Source organism: Bos indicus x Bos taurus, chromosome 12, assembly GCF_003369695.1.
Source record: "Bos indicus x Bos taurus breed Angus x Brahman F1 hybrid chromosome 12, Bos_hybrid_MaternalHap_v2.0, whole genome shotgun sequence".
NCBI lineage: Eukaryota > Metazoa > Chordata > Mammalia > Artiodactyla > Bovidae > Bos > Bos indicus x Bos taurus.
In genome coordinates, this window is record NC_040087.1 from 34,337,999 (window position 1) to 34,358,187 (window position 20,189).

The 20,189-nt window shown below is 46.4% G+C and overlaps 1 protein-coding gene across 4 annotated transcripts in view; it reads left to right on the forward strand.

The window, feature by feature from the left end:
- Window positions 1–20,189, forward strand: part of SACS (sacsin molecular chaperone) — an 81,643-nt gene that overhangs the window by 29,206 nt on the left and 32,248 nt on the right. For 3 of the 4 annotated variants that reach the window (XM_027557580.1, XM_027557579.1, XM_027557582.1), the window contains exons 3-5: window positions 10,708–10,858; window positions 18,387–18,474; window positions 19,573–19,658. In XM_027557580.1, the coding sequence (XP_027413381.1) occupies window positions 10,708–10,858; window positions 18,387–18,474; window positions 19,573–19,658 (325 nt within the window). Of the gene's footprint in view, window positions 1–10,497; window positions 10,643–10,707; window positions 10,859–18,386; window positions 18,475–19,572; window positions 19,659–20,189 lie in introns of those variants that run through there. The other variant, XM_027557581.1, reaches the window with a different exon arrangement.

Sequence of the window (20,189 nt, forward strand, 5' to 3'; positions counted from 1 at the left end):
TCCAGAGCCAGAGAGGAGAGCACGGGGGAAGATGAAGGTGACAAGGGTGTGAGGCCTCCTTCTCATGGTACCTGCCTGATTGCTGTTTCTGTGAGCTGACTCACCCCCCAGATAGAAGGGGACATACCCCTCTAGGGACTGTGCCCCTTAATCAGAGTGCCAGTGCCTAGAGCATCCTGGTTGTCGTGCATTTTTATTGTATGAATACAAGTGACCCTTCCAGGTCAGCGATAGCCTGTTTCACCTCTTCATAACCCCAAGGAAGGGTCCTACAGGTGAGGCGGTGAGCTCGGAGTGGTGACATCCCTCCCATGGAAAGGTGTGAGAGCCGAGAATCTGACCATCAGTTCATTTGCACACGAGGGGGCAGAGGGCTTCCCTGATAGCTCAGTTGGTAAAGAATCCACCTGCAATGTGGAAGACCTGGGTTTGATCCCTGGGTTGGGAAGATCCCCTGGAGAAGGGAATGGCAACCCACTCTAGTATTCTTGCCTGGAGAATTCCATGGACTGTATAGTCCATGGGGTTGCAAAGAGTCTGACATGACTGAATGACTTTCACTTTCAATTTCAAGGGGGTAGGGGTGGAGACAGGTGGAGAGTGAAGAAAAGCAACATGTAAAATAAAGGGCAAAACAGAAGGGAAATTGTTAATTTCCTAAAAGAAAAGAAAAATATAAATAGCCAGAAGAAACAGAAAAAAGAAGTGTATTAGAGTGCATTATGGTATCGTTGCTCATACCATTTCCTTTTTTATATCCAGTGTAATCAATTTTTATGATGGAGCGTTTTATAGGTTTATGTCAAAAGTTTCCTTACTGTTGTGTCTAGGGCGAGACTCCATTCAGTTCAGTTCACTCTAATTATTAGCATGGGGTACATTCATTTTAATGTACCTACTGCCATAGTTAGCTCGCTGTGTCCCTGTATTTTCTATAAAATGTTCCAAAAGAGGATGTTGCATCAAAGATTATCATAATAGAAGAGGAATTCAGGGGCCATGCGCGGTTTTATTATTCCTGAAATGGTTAAGACAGCTCAAGATGTGTCACCTTGACAAAATCTGAGGGCCTGAGTCACTTTTTCCCTTTCTAATGCCAAGTTCTTTCTGATTACCCTGTTGCCGTTCAGAAGCACGACTACACTTAAGGCTCTTCCTGGGTAATGGGGCTTTGGCCCAGTTATATATGAACAATCTGGATTTCTGGCAACTCAACAACTACCTCTCACATTAACAACAGATTCAAAAGCATCAGGTAAAGCGTGTACAGTCTCATGCTTTACCTGATGCTTTTACTCTAGGGGGTGCATAATGCCCTCTTTGGAAGAAGCAAAGGCAGGAACGTTAATTCAGAAACATGACATCATTTCCCAAAGCATGTTGAATGGAACTAAAAATAGAAGTCAAACTACTGTGTCTACACCGGCATGAAGAGAAGGAAGTTTTTTCACTTGTTTGGTTGATTGGTTATTGAACGTGGTTTCTGGAAAAGCTATGCCTGGGCCACCGGCCTCTCTTGTTGAAGACCAGGTCCTCTGTGTAAGGATCACTCTGTGTGAGGCCTTGATGGTGGAGCGTGGGGTCTGTGAGCTTAGGGAGCAGACACACACGGGGTAAGTCAAATAGGCTTCCCGAATCTGAAAGAGGAGTAGGTGCTGGAGGAGGAAGAAGGACACAGGCAAAGGCCACGTGAGAGAGCAGGGGAGCTGATCTGATGGGGCTGGAGCAGAGCCAGGAAGGGGAGGTGAAAGGCGGGGAGAGCACAGTGGTGAGGTGGGGGGGCGTGGATGAGTGTGCAAAGTAGAACTCGCATGTTCTCCTAAGGAGTCTGTAGTTCATCTTGTTCACGTATGTGTTTGAGGGCAAAGATGTCTGTTTCGACCACTCTGGAAAAGGCCCAGAACATCTTAAGAAGACAGTTAAATAGATAAACCACTGGACCCACCAGAAAGATCACGGGAGCCACGTTCACAGGTGTTTGAGCCCAGAGGGGTTCTACACACAGTGTGCAGGGAACGCCTTGCTTCACATCAACTACAATGTTGTTGTTATGGTAGATATAATTCACATATCATGAGACTCACCATTTTAAAGGGTTTTTAGGATGTTCACCAGCAGTGGAGGCTGCACAGGGCAGAGGACAGGTGCTGGGCACCCTGGGAAAGCCGGGAGAGAAAGCCTGTGCGACCACCAAACCTCACCCAAGACAGTGGACTCTCTGTGCTCCTTCAAGGTCAGGCGATCTGATGGAAAGCAGAAATGGGAGAGCTTTATCAAACAGAGATGCTCAGGAACAGGGGGTAAGAAGAGAGAGGGTGAACTCACTCCCCTGCCAGAGCCATGGGGCTCAGGACCACCCAGCCAAGGAGGAACAGCCCACCCCCTTCCTCTCTTGTCTCAGGGCTTTGGCCTATGTGGGGTCAACTGCAGCTGACTATGTGGGGTCGGGAGAGAGCAGACCCCCATGTGCTCCCCTCAAAGGCCAGCAGCCTTTGACTACCTACCCTAGTGTGGGATGCTGATGGCTTCAGCAAGGAGAAAGCTGACCTTTGCATGAGGATTGAAGGTTTAAATTTTATATAATGATTTTGGCTGGATTTGTTCCAATTATAGAAGTGAAATCATGTTGTATAACTTAAAGAGACCTCAGAACTGTGGTTATGTTAGAGTGAGCAGAAAAACCATAGAATCTGCCCTGATTACCATCCCAAGGCAGAGAAAGGTGACGAGCACAAAACATTACCCCTAATCCTTCAGAAAATGTGCCTTGACGTGTTAGTACTCAGGGTTTTACAGTCTTACCAGTTACACTGTTTTCTAACACTTCTAAAGTATGTGTTAGTCACTTAGTTGTGTCCGACTATTTGCGATCCCATACCCTGGCCCACCAGGCTCCTCTGTTCATGGAATTCTCCAGGCAAGAATACTGGAGTGGGTTGCATGCCCTTCTCCAGGGGATATTCCCAACCGAGGGATAGGACCTGGGTCTCCCACACTGCGGGCTGATTCTTTACCATCTGATCCATGAGGGAAGTCCCTAATACTTCTACAGATAACTCAAACATAACTTTGCTGTGTAGATTAGAACAAAGCTGTAGGCTGAGCCAACAATCACTCATAAATTCCATCTCTCTTGCTAGAACCTACCACAGATGTTTGGAAGGCTAGATAAACCCATGGACCCTCTGTATTCACAGGTTCTGCATCTGAGGGTTCAGCCAACCATAGGTTGAAAATACTAGAAAAAAATTTCAGAAAGTTCCAAAAAGCAAAATTTAAATTTTCTACAGGCTGGCAACTATTTACAGAGTGTTTACATTGTAGTAGGTATTATATATAACCTATATAGAATTTATGAGTAATTGTTGGTTCAGCCTAAAGTATTAGGGACTTCCCTCGTGGCTCAGATGGTAAACCTATAGATGATTTAAAGTACGCAGAAGATGTGTGTAGGTTATGTGTAGATATTATGTCCTTTTATACAAGGAACTTGAGCATCCAAGGATTTTGGAAACCATGGAGGTCCTGGAACCAATCCACCTCCATCCTGCCCGCCATACCCAGGGACAACTGTGTTCACTTTTCTTGCGGCTTCCTCACAGCTACAGGGTGTCCATGTGATAAGAATTTTGGCCAATGAGAGAGAAACAGAAGTGTGCTTGGGAAATTCTACTTTTCCCATAAAACAGACAGGGTGGGAGTCTTCCCTTTTCCCTTCTTCCTTCACTGAATGTGGAAATGTTGAGCTGTATTAGCCATTTTATGAGAAGGAGGAGAGGTCCCCACGTCACTGGGGTGCTGATCTTTAAGAAGAGCACCCTTCCTCTGAGCTGTGAGAAAAACAAACCCTTACCAGTTTAGCTACTGCTAGTCAGGTAATCAGTTATTTGCAACCAAAAGCATCTTGGACAGAACAAAAAAACAAAATAAAACCTTGCTGACTGATGTTAGGGGTAGAATGAATATCCATTTATATGCAGCCATTCATTTAACTCTAACTATCTGAGTAACATTTATTAGTTCTAGGCCCTTAAGGTACAAAGAGACACGCACTGCAATGAATAGAAATGAAATATGATTAACAGAAATGTGATTGGCACTATAGTACCAATGTGAATGTACAACATACAGGTTATACAGGATGAATCAGACTGAAGAGTTCAGGAAAAGTTAAGGAAGTAGTGATCTAGGACTACAACTTAGGGATTTTCAGAAAGAGAGGGTTGACTGGAGGATGCAGGCAGGTGGGACAATGCAGGTGAGCCCATGGGGAAGGTCAGGCAGTGTGAAGTGACCACATTTTGTAAACACTAGGTTAACAGAGAGACTTGGACTATATAGAAAGCTGAGCACCAAAGAATTGATGCTTTTGAACTGTGTGGTGTTGGAGAAGACTCTTGAGAGTCCCTTGAACTGCAAAGAAATACAACCAGTCAGTCCTAAAGGAAATCAGTCCTGAATGTTCATTGGAAGGACTGATGCTGAAGCTGAAGCTCCAATACTTTGGCCACATGATGTGAAGAGATGACTTGTTAGAAAAAAACTCTGATGTTGGGAAAGATTGAAGGCGGGAGGAAATGGGGATGACAGAGGATGAGATGGTTGGATGGCATCACTGATTCAATGGACATGAGTTTGAGCAAGCTCTGGGAGTTGGTGATAGACAGGGAGGCCTGGCGTGCTGCAGTCCATGGGGTCACAAAGAGTCGGACATGACTGAGCGACTGAACTGACTGACTAGGTTAACACTGAACAGTGCTGGAGCTTTGCAGCTGCATTTCCTGTGTTCAAAATCAGACTCTTCCATTCGTAGCTGTAGAACTATAAGTAAGATGTTTACTTTCATTTTCCTTACCTGAAATTGAGGTCTTCATGTGCTTCTCTGGGTGGCTGGGAAGACTGAATGAGCTGAATCACAGAAGGTTTTTAGTAGGTGCCTGGCATGTAGTGAGTATTCCATGAATGCTGATATTAAGTATCAGCTGATCTTGGACACAGACTGTATCAGGGTTGGCAGGGTGGCCACAGAAGAATTTGAGAAGATTGATGGGGGCTAAACTGTGATGAGCCTTATGTGCCACGCTGGATAGTTTGACCATTGATCCTACAGATCACTGTAGGTTTTGGAGCAAAGAACTAAGTCAAGAGTGGCCTGCTTGTTGTCAAGTGGGGGCACTTCAGCAACTTGGCACTCTTGATTCCCTTCTTGAAGCATTTTACTTAATCTCACAGAGACCAGTTTTTCTTGGTTTTGTTCTTAAGTCTTATCTTCTTCAGTCATCCTAAGCTCTGGTGCCTGAGGAGTCTTTGTAGAATGTAGCTATGATCACCTAACCTGATTAAAGTCTAAAGGGTGCTCCCTATGTCCTTCCGGTCACTCCACATGTTCGTGGTGTAGAGGCTTCATGACCACATGGTTCTATTTTTTTCATGCTGTGCATGACTTTTACCCTCTGACCCTTTCAAAGGCAACTGTAGAAGCTCCTCAGCTTTATTGCTATTTTTATTCCATGATTTGTGGTCCGGTTTCCTCCCCCTTAGACACCGTCTTCCTTTCTCTGCTTGGCTTATGGTTTTACTCATCCTTTAGGACTTCACTGAACTGTGTGCCCACAATATCGTCATCTTTCTGTTTCCAAGTTAAATAGTCTTGTGCTGACTCATGAAACAAGGGAATAATGATTTGTTACACTTTTGTCTTTTTATAACTGGCCAACATTCTGCAGAAGGAACCAATTAATTGTTTCCCTTGAATCAAAGACACACAATCGGGAACATTCCACTTCATAAAGTCATGAAGCAATTGTTTCAGGGGAAGTTAACCTCAGCCTGGAGCTATGCTTCCAAACTGCAGTGTGAGGCTGAGAATGGACCACAATAAAAATTTAGGAATTTTTACACTGGATTGGACTCGTGTTTTGTGTGTGTGTGTGTGTGTTTAAGATTCATTTATTTATGGGCTTTCCTAGTAGCTCATTGGTAAAGAATCTGCCAATGCAGGAGATGCAGATTTGATCACTGGGTCAGGAGGATCCCCTGGAGAAGGAAATGGCAACCCACTCCAGTATTTTTGCCAGGAAAACCCCAAAGACAGAGGAGCCTGGCGGGCTACAGTCTATGGGATTGTAAAGAGTAGGACATGACTCAGCGACTAAACGACAACAAAAATGGCCGCACTCTTCCTTGCTTGCAGTGAGCAGGGAGCTAGTCTTCGTTGCTGTGTAAGGGCTTCTCATCGCAGTAGCTTCTGTCGTTGCAGAACACAGGCTCTTGGCACACAGGCTTCAGTATTTGTGGCACTTGGGCTCAATAGTTGTGGCTCGCAGACTCTAGAGCACACGCTCAGTGGTTGTGGTGCGTGGCTTAGTTGCTCCGCAGCATGTGGGATCTTCTTGGACCAGGGATCAAACCCAGATCCCCTGCATTGGCAGGTGGATTTTTTATCACTGAGCCACCAGGGAAGCCCTGGACTGGTGTTTTTTGATGATGACCCTGGGTAGGATTTTCAGTTACTAAAATGAATCGTTTGGCAGGGACTGGGAGATTTTCATCACCTAAGAGTGATGGGGAAGCTGGGGCCCGTGTTGTGCCAGGTGTGACATCCAGGGAAAGAGAAAGGAAACACCAGGGCAAGTTATAACAGGTGTCATGAGAAGGAATATTGTTCAATGTGTCCTGCAGAGTTCAACATGTGCGATCAAACAGCTTTATCTGCCCGTTTCCACAACTGAAACAGGCTCAGAGGGTGGTCCCATGATCCCCCTTGCTTACTGACTTGGACTTAGCCTGAAAGGAGGGACTGAAAGCTCTGGTTTCTTGTTGTTCTGCATTTGATAAAAGCATTAAGGCTCAGCTTAACATTTCCTAAGTCTTCCCTGGTGACTCAGCTTGTAAAGAATCCACCCCATAATGTGGGAGACCCCAGTACGATTCCTGGGTCCAGAAGATGCCCTGGAGAAGGGAAAGGCTACCCACTCCAGTATTCTGGCCTGGAGAGTTCCATAGACTGTACAGTCCATGGAGTCACAAAGAGTCGGACATGACTGAGCGAACTTCACACTTCTCTAACATTTCCTAGAATATATTTTTCAAATTTCCTTCTTGTCATACATAATGGTGATGTTTCATGAACAGATATTCATTGAAGTTTGTACACTTTTGAAAAATTAAAATACCCATGTAAGCATTCATTGGGTTAAGTGGCCTAAGATAGTTCTTTGCAGTGGAAAGTCAGGAAATTATTAGAAATGAGGTTTACACCGTGACAAGAATACTGAATAATACTATTTGTCCATGGTGTAATTACCATCATATTAAAAACCCTTACATTTATGGCAGTGTATAAAATCATTAGCATTTGGGTGGGCATTCGTATCATGAATAATGTTTGAGTTTCCACTTCTTTGTATGTTCCAGATATTAACTCATTCCTTCTCTTCTCCCTCCCTCTCTCGGTCCTTCCTTCCTTTCTCTGTATTTACTGAGCACCTATTGTGTGTGACGACCTCTTCCAGGCCCCATGAAACCATCAGTAAAAGGACACAGTAATTCCAAACCTGGGTTTGTGTTGGGTGAGACATGGATCAGAGAGAGAACTGGCAGAGGGAAAAGAATTAGATCACACTGAATGCAGGTGAAAGGGGAGGGAGTGCTAGCTGCCCCAGTTCTCTGTCCCCCTTTGTAGGTTCTTTCTGCATAAGGTCATCTCCCTGTGCTTTACCCCGGCATCTGCTCACTGGGCCTTCTTAGGTAGGAGTTCTCCAACCACCCTAGTACCTCTCCTGTCCTGTCCTGTACTGCCCCGATGCCCTCCGCTCACTTAAAAAAGAACAGGCTGACCTCGTGATGTGAATTTATATAATTTGTCCACTTGTTTATTATTGTTTTCCTTCCTCAAAACATCAGCATGCGATAGGGACTCTGTTTCGTTCATTGCTGTATTCCTGCCATTTAGAAATGTCTGTTTCTAAACAGACACCTGGGCTTTCCAGGTGGCCCTAGTGGTAAAGAACCCTCCTGCCAATGCAGGAGATGCAAGAGATATGGGTTTGATCCCTGGGTGAGGAGAATGGCCTGGCATAGGAAATGGCAACCCATCCCAGTATTCTTGCCTGGAGAATTCCATGGACAGAGGAGCCTGGAGGGCTACAGTCCAGGGGGTCGCAAAGAGTCGGACATGACTGAGTGACTTGATCTAGTACATAGGAGAGGTTGAATAAATACTCACTGATTCAATGAATGATTCCCTACTCTATATCCTTAGCTTTGACACCTTGCTGAGTTCCAGATGGGCATTCCCCATGCTGACTAATCCTTTAACGTGTATTTCAAGCATACTATGAACCCCAGATATTCAGAGCTTTTTGTGATCCGCGTCCTTCCCCAGCCAAATCTGCTTTGATTCTTATGAAATCCTGTCCTTTCAGGTCATTTCTCTGTCTCTCAAGTCTTCACTGTGCATCTATATTCTTCTGTCACCACATCCTGTTTGCCTGGCTCCCTAGGAGATGCTTAAGAAAATCAGGGACCAGGGGGTTATCAAAGGATTGAGGTGTGAAGGATTTGTCCTGGGGTCGTGCATACTGTGACACTTCAGCAGAGGAGTGAGAGCTTACATTCTACTTGTTGACAGTCTTTTAAAGAAATTTATTTTATTTTATATTGCAGTATTCCCTGGTAGCTCAGCTGGTAAAGAATCTGCCTGCAATGCAGAAGACCCCAGTTTGATTTCTGGGTTGGGAAGATCCCCTGGAGAAGGAAATGGCAACCCACTCCAGTAATTCTTGCCTGGAAAATCCCATGGACAGAGGAGCCTGGCGGGGTATAGTCCATGAGGTCGCAAAGAGTTGGACATGGCTGAGCAACTAAGCACAAATAGTCTATTAACAATGTTGGGTTAGGTTCAGGTGTACAGAAAAGTGAATCAGTTATATATATATATATGTATCTATTCTTTTAAAAATTCTCATTTAGGTTATTGCAGAGTATTGTGCAGAGTTCCCCATGCTATACAGTAAGTCCTTTTTGGTTATCTATTTTAAATATAGCAGTGTGTACATATCCATCCCAAACTCCAATCTATCCTTCCCCTTTACCATTCTCCTCTGGTAATCATAAGTTACTTCTCTGAGACCTATTTCTGTTTCGTAAATAAGTTCATTTGTATCAGGATTCTGCATATAAGCTATAGCATATCATACTAGTCTCACTCTGTCTGATACACTTGCTTGTATCATCTTGTCTGATTGAAGAAGTGAATATTTGTTAGAGTTTTCTGACCTGATCTTTATATTGCATTAGCTTGTCTCCCTCTGATTGATTGAACAAACTTACTTTCCAAGCAGAGAAAGAACTGAATGATTTACAGGAACTTCACTTTTAAATATGGTTGGAACAGCTGTAGGGATGTTTTGTATCTTTATTACTGATAATGAGTTCTGAGTAATATTTCTTGTGTGTGTGTGTGTGTGTGTGTGTGTGAGAGAAGTATAATTGAAAACCAGTAATTAATGCCATCGTTGGGGTCAACACGAAAATTTAATTCTACCAAGGGTATTTAAACAAGAAGCACACAAGTTTACCTGTTCACGACAGAGTCTGAGCTGCCTTAGTAGATGTTGCCTTTTTTTTTTTTTTGCAACGTGTCTCATCCACACCTAGGAGAAGTTAGCCCGAAGAAAGGACATGTTCTGAAGGGTCATCAAGCCACATACACTTTCAAATGGCAAGGCCACGTTGGTCACTCGGGGGCGAGTCCATCGACTCTGAGAGCGTGCTTCTGATTTCAAGGAGCTTGCAGGTGCGATGGGTAACAGGCCACAACAGAAGACAATACTGCCGAGTTAAGTCCGCGTGCCTTCTCATCTATGGCTTTCTGGCTGGAAGTCCAGCAGGAAACTGAATCGATAGATCGTCCTTTTGTGCCTTAAAAGCAAACAGGAAACGAAAGCGCGGAGGCACGGTTCTGCGGCCGCCTCTTTCCCCGCTGGTGCCCGAGAGGCCCCCGCCGATCTCATCTGGAGATGCCTCCAGACACAAGTTCCTAGGGTTGAAGGAGACGGAGGCCCTGGAAAGGGCTAGTTCTGCACGAACCGGCTCTTTGGAACTCGGTCACGGAAAACACACGTCTTCTCTAATTCGTGTGGAGGCTGTCCGCGCGAGAGACGTGGGGAGGGCGGGGCGGGGGCGGGGCCTCGGGGCGGGGCTTGGGGGGAGGGCGGGGCCAGCAGCAACTCACCTACGAATCCGGGAGGGCCGGGGCCGCGCGGGGCCTGAGAGAGGGGCAGGGCCAGCGGCGTCTGAAGTAACGGGACAGGCCGGATGGGCGGGGCGAGTCCTAACGGGCGGGTGAGGCCTGGTGGGCCCAGGGGTTTCTCAAGAAAAGGTGAGGAAGGGGCGGGACCTGGAGAGCGGGGCGGAGCTTGGGGCGGGGCGGGGCCAGCCCTCCAAGTCCTGACGCGCAGGCCGGGCGTCTCCTCAGCTAACGGTCCTGGCGGGCGCGTACCCGCGGGCGGCGTCTCCGGGGCCCCTCCCCGGCCGCGGTTTCCTCCCGCGGCTCCAGTCGGCGGGCGGGGCCGGGCCCGGCGGGGAGCATGGCTAGGGTTCGGTGGTCACGGCCGTGAGGACCCGCCATGGGCGACAGGTGAGCGCGCGTCGGCGGGGGCCGAGGCCCCTCGTGGCTCCCGCTGAGACCTTTCCTTCACGCAGGTGGCTCCGGGTGACCGTGCTACCCGGCTGCGCGGGCTGCAGGACAGTAGCGGTGCCCGCGTCCTGGACGGTGCGCGACGTGAAGCGGCGCCTCGCGGCCGAGACCGGCTTCCCCGCGTCGGAACAGAAGCTGTGGCTCGGCGGCCGGCAGGTAGGGCGGGGACGGGCCCTGGGGTGGGGCCGGGGACCGGACAGGGGCCTTGGGGACGGGGGTCGGGGATGAGGAGGAGCGGGGATCGGGGGTCCTGGGGACGGGGATCGGGAATGGGGGGCGACAGGGGATGAGGGGGCCTGGGATGGGGAGCTAGGGATGGGGTGCCTGGGGATGGGGATCGGGGATGGGAGACAGGGGTTGGGGGGTCTGGGAACGGGGATGGGGATAGGGGGAACCCGGGACAGGGCGCCTGGGGAAGAGGAATAGGGATGGCTGGGGGCCGGGACGGGGCCCTGGGACGACGGAGCTTGGGGGCGGGGATCAGGGGCGGTGGTGGAGGACTGGAGGACCGGGGTCTGGGGGCGAGAGGCAGGGGACAGGGGCCCCAGGCTCCTGCCCGCCTGGAAGTCATCCTTCTCTGAGAATAGTGATCAGATGAGGTGGCTGTGTGCGCCTGTCACTGCTCAGATTTCTGTCGATTTGCCTTTTTAGCACTGTATCCCCTTCTCCCTTTTTGTCTGAATCTTCACTTCCTGAATTAAGATACTTTTCTGATGTGCGGTATAGCAAGCGGTTTTTTTTTTTTTTTTTTTTTTTATGGTTTGCTTATTCGGAGCCATCACCACTGAAGTGACTTCATCATTACTCATATTTTTCTGATTTTGTTATGCATTTGACTGGGATCTTGGTCAGTACCTTAGCTTTTTATGTTTTAGAAGTTCCCCCCATCTTTGAAGCACAGAAATTTAGGGCCGAGAAGGTCTTCAGGCATACTCTAACATGTAAGCCATTATTTTGAGGAGTAAATTTATATGAAAGCTTGTAAGATGCAAATGAATGACTTAATCAGAACTTTGGAAAACAGGAGTATTTCATGTTATATATAACCTTTAAGACTGGTGAAAATACTGCAGTTTTCCTAAAGGAGGTGTTAAATGGAGACATTTTACTAAAAACTAGCTTATTATTTTATCCTCGTAAATATCTTCACTTTTTAAGAGTTGAACCAGATACACAGGACTGCTTGAGTACCCAGGATGGCATTTCAAGTACTGGATTTCTTTACTGTTAATACCAGTACAGACATCGGTGACATACTTGGTGCCTGTGATTTTTAATCTCGCAGTGTAGTTCTGGCCTTTAGGGTGCCTGGTGCACCCTCCCGTTTCTTGCCTGCTTAAACAGCTTTCAGGTTAGCCTGTTCTTATGTTCCTTCAGGGATCAGTCCTCCTACTGCTTGGTCCCCAGGGTGTTTGGTGGTGGTCAGTGACTGGATCAGGGCTCTGGACAGGACAGAGGAGAAAACTCCTCGGCCTTACCTCTCTCTCTGCATCCGCCTCCATCTCTTGACCTTCCTGCACATCCTCTCCTGGTCCTATACCTACCTTTTTGGTTGCTCCTCTGGATTTGCTTTGTCATCTTATCCTCTAGGTATGGTCATAGCCAAAGAGTCAGTTGTGGCTCAGTCTTGCCGTTGGTAGCGTTTCTGGATGCGTCTCTGCAGAGCACCCATGCGGGGTGGTGGGCGTGGGTGTGGCCTGCAGAGCGGTCGGATTGAGTGGGTGGGTGTGGAGAGTCTAGGTAGGAACCTTGTGCTCGTGTAAGTGGTGAGCTTTCAGACCTGTGCTGTAGAGTTTAAACCCAAAGGAAAGGATACATGGGGGGCTTTGTGAAAGACAGGGTTGTGTGGTACCAAATGGCCATGTGTATTTGTGCAAACAGTGGGAGAAATGGTGGGTGAGTGTTGGATGTAGAATAAAGGGGAAGGCCTTGCCAAGGATGTTCACAAGCCTTGAGCAGGACGGGAGGATAATTCTCAGCTGGCAGAGATGAGCAGGTCGCGGATGGGGGTGACCCAGGTTTCAGTTTGCTTTTATGTGTGTTTGAGCTTGTGCAGGACTTAAGCAGTTAGGACAGCACATGGAAAAGGGGGTGACCTAGATCTTGTTTCTGTATTACCAGTGGGTAACAGGGGCCAAATTAAGTAACACACGATAGACTTCTGTTTTCCTCTTCTGGTAGCAGTGGAATAAAATGAATTCTAATCAGTTGTACTGTTCATGGGGTTCTCAAGGCAAGAATACTGAAGTGGTTTGCCATTCCCTTCTCCACTGGACCACGTTGTGTCAGAACTCTCCACCATGACCCATCCATCTTGGGTGGCCCTACACAGCATGGCTCATAGTTTCATTGAGTTAGACAAGGCTGTGGTCCATGTGATCAGATTGGTTAGTTTCCTGTGATTGTAGTTTTCAGTCTGTCTGCCCTCTGATGGAGAAGGTTAAGAGGCTTATGGAAGCTTCCTTATGGGAGAAACTGACTGAGGGGGAAACTGGGGTCTTCTTCTGATGGGCAGGCCATGCTCAGTAAATCTTTAATCCAATTTTCTGTTGATGGCTGGGGCTGTGTTCCTTCCCTGTTGTTTGACCTGAGGCCAGACTATGGTGAAGTTAATGAAGGATAATAGTGACCTCCTTCAAAAGGTCCCTGCATGCACTGCTACACTCAGTGCCCCCAGCACTGCAGCAGGCCACCGCCGACCCATGCCTCCGCCAGAGACTCCTGGACACTCACGGGCAAGTCTGGATCAGTCTCTTGTGGGGTCACTGCTCCTTTCTCCTGGGTCCTGGTGCACATAAGATTCTGTTTGTGCCCACCAAGAGTTTGTTTCCCAGTCCTGTATAAGTTCTGATAGCTCTATGGTGGGGTTAATGGAGACCTCCTCCAAGAGGGCTTATGCCATACCCAGGTCTGCTGCACCTAGAGCCCTTGTCCCTGTGACAGTCCACTGCTGACCCGTACCTTCACTACTGCTGCTGCTGCTGCTAAGTCGCTTCAGTCGTGTCCGACTCTGTGCCACCCCATAGACGGCAGCCCACCAGGCTCCGCCTTCCCTGGGATTCTCCAGGCAAGAACACTGGAGTGGGTTGCTATTTCCTTCTCCAATGCATGAAAGTGAAAAGTGAAAGTTAAGTCACTCAGTCATGTCCAACTCTTCGCGACCCCACGGACTGCAGCCTACCAGGCTCCTCTGTCCATGGGATTTTCCAGGCAAGAGTACTGGAGTGGGTTGCCATTGCCTTCTCCGATGTACCTCCACAGGAGATGCTCAAACACAGATCTGTCTCAGTCCCTGTGGGTCTCTGGGTCCTGGTGTGCACAAGGTTTGTTTGAGTCCTCTGAGCATCTCTGGTGGGTATAGGGTTTGATTCTAAATGCGATTTCTCCTCTCCTACCACCTTGCTGGGGCTTCTCCTTTGTTCTCGCACGTAGGGTATCTTCTCACAGTTGCTCAAGTGCTGCGCAGCTGCCGCTCCAGCGCCTACCATCTTGCTGGGGCTTCTCTGCCCTTCAGAAGCAGAAGATATTAACAAGAGGTGGCAAGAATACACAAAAGAACTATACAAAAAACATCTTCATGACCCAGATGATCATGATGGTATAATCACCAACCTAGAGCCAAACATCCTGGAATGCGAAGTCAAGTGGGCCTTAGGAAGCATCACTTCAAACAAAGCTAGTGGAGGTGATGGAATTCCAGTTGAGCTGTTTCAAATCCTAAAGGAATGATGCTTTGAACATGCTACACTCAATATGCCAGCAAATTTGGAAAACTCAGCAGTGGCCACAGGACTGGAAAAGGTTAGTTTTTATTCCTAGCCCAAAGAAAGGTAATGCGAAAAACTGCTCAAACTACTGCACAATTGCACTCATCTCACATGCTAGCAAAGTAATGCTCAAAATCCTCCAAACCAGGCTTTATCAGTACGTGAACTGTGAAACTTCCAGATGTTCAAACTGGATTTAGAAAAGGCAGAGGAACCAGAGATCAAATTGCCAACATCTGTTGGATCATCGAAAAACCAAGAGAGTTCCAGAAAAACATCTACTTCTGCTTTATTGACTATGCCAAAGCCTTTGACTGTGTGGACCACAACAAACTCTGGAAATTCTTAAAGAAGTTGGAATACCAGGCCATCTGACCTGCCTCTTGAGAAATCTGTAGGCAGATCAAGAAGCAACAGTTAGAACTGGACATGGAGCAACAGACTGGTTTTAAATAGGGAAAGGAGTACATCAAAGCAGTATATTGTCACCCTGCTTATTTAACTTATATGCAGAGTACATCATGAGAAATGCTGAGTTGGATGAAGCACAAGCTGAAATCAAGATTTCTGGGAGAAATATCAATAACCTCAGATATGCAGATGACACCGCCCTTATGGCAGAAAGTGAAGAAGAACTAAAGAGCCTCTTGATGAAAGTGAAAGTGGAGAGTGAAAAAGTTGGCTTAAAGCTCAACATTCAGAAAATGAAGATCATGGCATCTGGTCCCATTACTTCATGGCAAATAGATGAGGAAACAGTAGAAACAGTGACAGACTTTATTTTTGGGGCTCCAAAATCACTGCAGATGGTGACTGCAGGCATGAAATTAAAAGACGCTTGCTCCTTGGAAGAAAAGTTATGACTAACCTAGACAGCATATTAAAAAGCAGAGACATTACTTTGCCAACAAAGGTCTGTCTAGTCGAGGCTATGGTTTTTTCAATAGTCATGTATGGATGTGAGATTTGGACTATAAAGAAAGCTGAGCGCTGAAGAATTGATGCTTTTGGACTGTGGTGTTAGAAAAGACTCTTGAGAGTCCCTTGGACTGCAAGGAGCTCCAACCAGTCCATCCTAAAGGAGATCAGTTCTGAATATTCATTGGAAGGACTGATGCTAAAGCTGAAACTCCAATACTTTGGCCACCTGATGTGAAGAACTGACTCATTGGGAAAGACCCTGATGCTGGGAAAGATTGAAGGCAGGAGGAGAAGGGGACGACAGAGGATGAGGTGGTTGGATGGCATCACTGACTCAATGGACATGAGCTTGAGTGAACTCTGTGAGTTGGTGATGGGCAGGGAGGTCTGGCATGCTGTAGTCCATGAGGTCACAAAGAGTTGGACACAACTGAGTGACTGAACTGAACTGAACCGATCCAGTTCTAAGATCTCTGCTGTGTTAATGGTCTAGGGCATGGTGGCCCACAGATAGCTGTGGATCTGGTCCTGAAGCTCAAGGGCTAGAGGGCAGGGCTGGGGCCATGAGTTTGGGAACCACTTGATCAGGGCCTTTCTCTTTCTGCATCTTGGTAAGCTCACTGGGGAAATGATTAATGTTTGCTGGGCAGTCAACTGTGTTCCACATACTGTTCTGTTGGTGACTTTGCCCATGTCATCTCGTTTACTATGCAGGACAGCCAGCCTCATGAGAGAGTTGTGATTGGTCCGTCCTGCAGAAGAGTAAAACTAAGAGTCAGAGAGATGAAGGATCCAATCAGGATTCAAACCCATGTGTGTCTGATTCCAAAGTCCACACCAGAAAGAACCTGTCAGGCTGTCAATCGGGAATAAATGAAAGTTAAATGTAAAGTTCTTTAAAACAAAGAAGAACTTAAACTAGTAAAGGTGATCTTTGAACTCAAGTTTGGAGCTCTCCCAGAAAACAATCAGAGGGTGTAATTCTCTCCTGATGCAGAAGATGAGCTGTGACTTCTACTGAACTGGTGACCTTAGTGATGCCAACATGTACTGTCAAGAAGGGTCTCTTTTACATAAGTGAACCTTTCACAGAGGTGAATTTCTTTTCCTCTTTATCCAGTGTTGCTCAGAACTTTTGAGATTTGAATTATTGATGAGAATTCTAAATATTTCATGGTGTGCAAGAAACTGGTTTTGGTTGGTTATGGACTTAGGAGTGGGCTCTTACAATACTTGGTCCTCAGTCTTTCCAGGTCCCCTGCCATCCTCCTCCTCCTTGTCTCTCTTGCTTCTCCTGGTCTGGAAGAGGGGTCTATGCGTTGTTCCCTCCACCTCCTGTCCCGTGAAGAGAGGAAAACTGCTCACTAGAACTGTGTGTCTTCCTGACTCTTTCTCCTCCAGCCAAATCTGCTTGAACCTCAAACCGGGATGTGGGAAGTATTGTTACCTTTTATTTAGCTCATCAGAAATGTGCCTATCAACCCTTGAATCTTGAGAGACTCCTTGTGCTCTTGACAACTGAACAAAGGAAAAGTATTGGGAGATCCAGATGCAGTTAATATTATACTATTTGCTTCACAATGATTGTTTCATGGAAAATGAAAATGAGCATCGCTGAGGTTTTTAAAGAAGACTAGGGCTGACCTGACGGAGAAGGCAATGGCACCCCACTGCAGTACTCTTGCCTGGAAAATACCATGGATGGAGGAGCCTGGTAGGCTGCAGTCCATGGGGTCACGAAGAGTCAGACACGACTGAACGACTTCACTTTCACTTTTCACTTTCATGCATTGGAGAAGGAAATGGCAACCCACTCCAGTGTTCTTGCCTGGAGAATCCCAGCGACGGGGGAGCCTGGTGGGCTGCCGTCTGTGGGGTCATACAGAGTCGGACACGACTGACTTGACGCAGCAGCAGCAGCAGCAGCAGCAGGGCTGACCTGAACAGAGACCCAAATGTTCACGTTATTTTGTAATCATTCTGTTCTAAAAACAAAATACAAAGACTGAAATCGGCAACTTTTAAGGTTTCATTGCCTCTGGAGATGGATATGACCAGCTTTGCTTGGTTGAGTGACTTAAGGTCTCAAGAGAGAGGCCCAAGCAGAACCCCCAGATCTTGGCAGGCTCAGGAGGGAACGCAGGTACACTGCTGGGTTCTCTCTGCTGCTTGAGTTCTCTTTGGGAGAATTACTGCCTGAGATAGGCCACTGATTACAATCTGCCAGAAGCATCCAGTGTCGGAGTCACACAGCCAGTCATGTCTGTTGTCACTAACAGGCTTCTACAGCGTGTGTTCTTCCTTTCAAGTCCTCCTTAAAACCTGGAGACATGGTCCTTGGTACAAACTTCTGCTTCCCTTCCTGGCATTCTTCTTTAAATGTACCTTAGCTAACTGAGTTGAACTACTAATCCTTGGCTTATGCATAGCTCTCTTTTAGTCATCAATTAATTATTAATAGAATGAACAGCCACGAACCCATCATTCAACTGAAGCACTGGAACAGTGTTAACAGTCTCTCTTGGCCTCAGTGCTTTTCTTCCATGGCTTGTGTCCCTGTCTCTTTATTTGTAATTATTTAAGGAAAAATCAGGTGGCTCTGTGGTAGAGAACCCACCTGCTAATGCAGGAGATGCAGGAGATGCTGGTTCAATCCCTGGGTGGGGAAGATCCCCTGGAGGAGGAAACAGCAAGCCACTCCAGTATTCTTGCCTAGAGAATCCCATGGACAGAGAAACCTGGGCCACAATCCACAGGGTCGAAAAGAGTCAGACATGATTGAGTGACTGACACACGCACACAAGGAAGAGCCATTTAAATTTTTAAATAAAATTTTTGACTAAATTTTGTTCTCTGAAATATTCACTTCTCCAGAGCAACTTATTTCCTGATTAGAACACTTAACAAACATTATTTAAGTGAAACAGAATGAGGTAAAGTTTTGAATTTATAGAAGTAGGAACTGTATTGCTTTTCATACATTTTCTTTTTTTCAGTTATCTGACTGGATCAAGATTGGAGATCTGACCTCCCAGAACTGTCATCTTTTTGTAAACCTTCAATCAAAAGGCTTAAAAGGGGGAGGTATACCACTGACTTTACTAGGAGTCAATTCCATTTTTAATTGCATAAAGATAATGTTTTAAAAATGAAATGAAAGTACATACCACTGGGATGTGATGAGGGCATGTCAGGGTCAGAGAAGCACACATGGGTGGAGTGAGCCTCCCTTGGGGTGAGCTGTCTGCGGGTTGGGTTCTGTGGGGTTTGGTGGTGGTGGGTCGTTGTACTAGAACGATGCAGATTAATTAAGACTGAGGTTTTGTCATCAGCACAGATTTCGTTTTTGCTTATAAACATGTATTTTTTTCTGTACATGTAGGAAATTACTTTCCCTCCCCTGTTCTCCCTACACTTTGTTGTCCCCTGTTTGAAGGTGACCTGGTTGGCCTGTCCTGAAAGTCTCCAGTTTAGGAGAGACGGAGGGTATGGGAACCAGACAGCCATTGGAATGCTGCCTGTGCCACATTTCAGAACAGTGAGAACGGTGGTTGATTTGAGAATAATATTAAGGCTGGCATGACAGGCACTTCCATCTCTGGCTTCTTAGATGCAAAGGCTTCTCTGGTGGTTCAGCAGTAAAGAATCTGCCTGCAATTCAGGAGACACAGGTTCAGTCCCTGGGTTGGGAAGATCCCCTGGAGAAGGAAATGGCAACCCACTCCACTATTCTTGCCTGGAGAATCCCGTGGACAGAGGAGCCTGGCGGGCTGCAGTCAATAGGGTTACAAAGAGTCAGACACGACTTAGCGACAAAAACCACCTCCAAAGCACCCATAAAATAGCGCCATTTATTTCATTTGCTTTGGAAAATAGCAGCTCCCCATGCTCTTTATTTTTGAGTTAATAATCTTATGTGACATTTAGGATTTTTTTTAGTGTTTTTTAAAACCCAAATTTGTAATTTAATTAAGAAGTTTCAGATTTGATAAAATTGAGTCTACTCTACTTTGTACTGAAGCTGTGTAGTCAGGTAGGTTTTCATACCAGAGGGCTGCAGTGACGTGTGTGAAGTAAGAATTGCACAGCTTTACTGTCTCTAAGAACCAAATGGTATTCATTATTTGTAAAGGCTATTAATGATTTAATAACAATCATGTTGGAACGTGTTCTCTCTTTTAGGTCGATTTGGTCAAACGACGCCACCGCTTGTGGACTTCCTCAAGGACATCTTGAGACGGTACCCAGAAGGAGGGCAGATTCTGAAGGTAGGGCAGGGTGGCATGCATGTGCACCTCCATGCTGGTAACCATGAGATGAGAGAGATTACCAGGAAGTCCTGTTCGTGTTTGCATTTTAACGCTTTGTCTAGATTTGAATGGCTGTATCTGTTTCCCTCTGCACCTGCCGTGCATGTGCTGAACAGGACGGCTTGAGATGCAGTTGGCATGAATGTGTGAGGGTTCAGAGGCAAAGGGGCCCCTGTGTGCTGGAGTCAAGCAGTGTTGCTCTACTAATGCTTTTTTGGGGCAATTTTTATATAATTACATATTGTAATTTTGTGAATTTATGTAAAACATTGTGCAGGAGCATTGCAAACCAACCAGCTGACCAAATAAAATAATACTAAACCCACAGTCAGGGGCCATGAACCCATGCCTGCCTGACTCCTGGATTTAGAAGTTTGCTTTTTGGGTGAGTGTATTTAAAAGGATAATTGTTTTAGTTCAGTATTTGTATTTACGATATATCCTTTTAGTTTGAATACACTCATTAAATAAACTAAACAAGCAAACCTA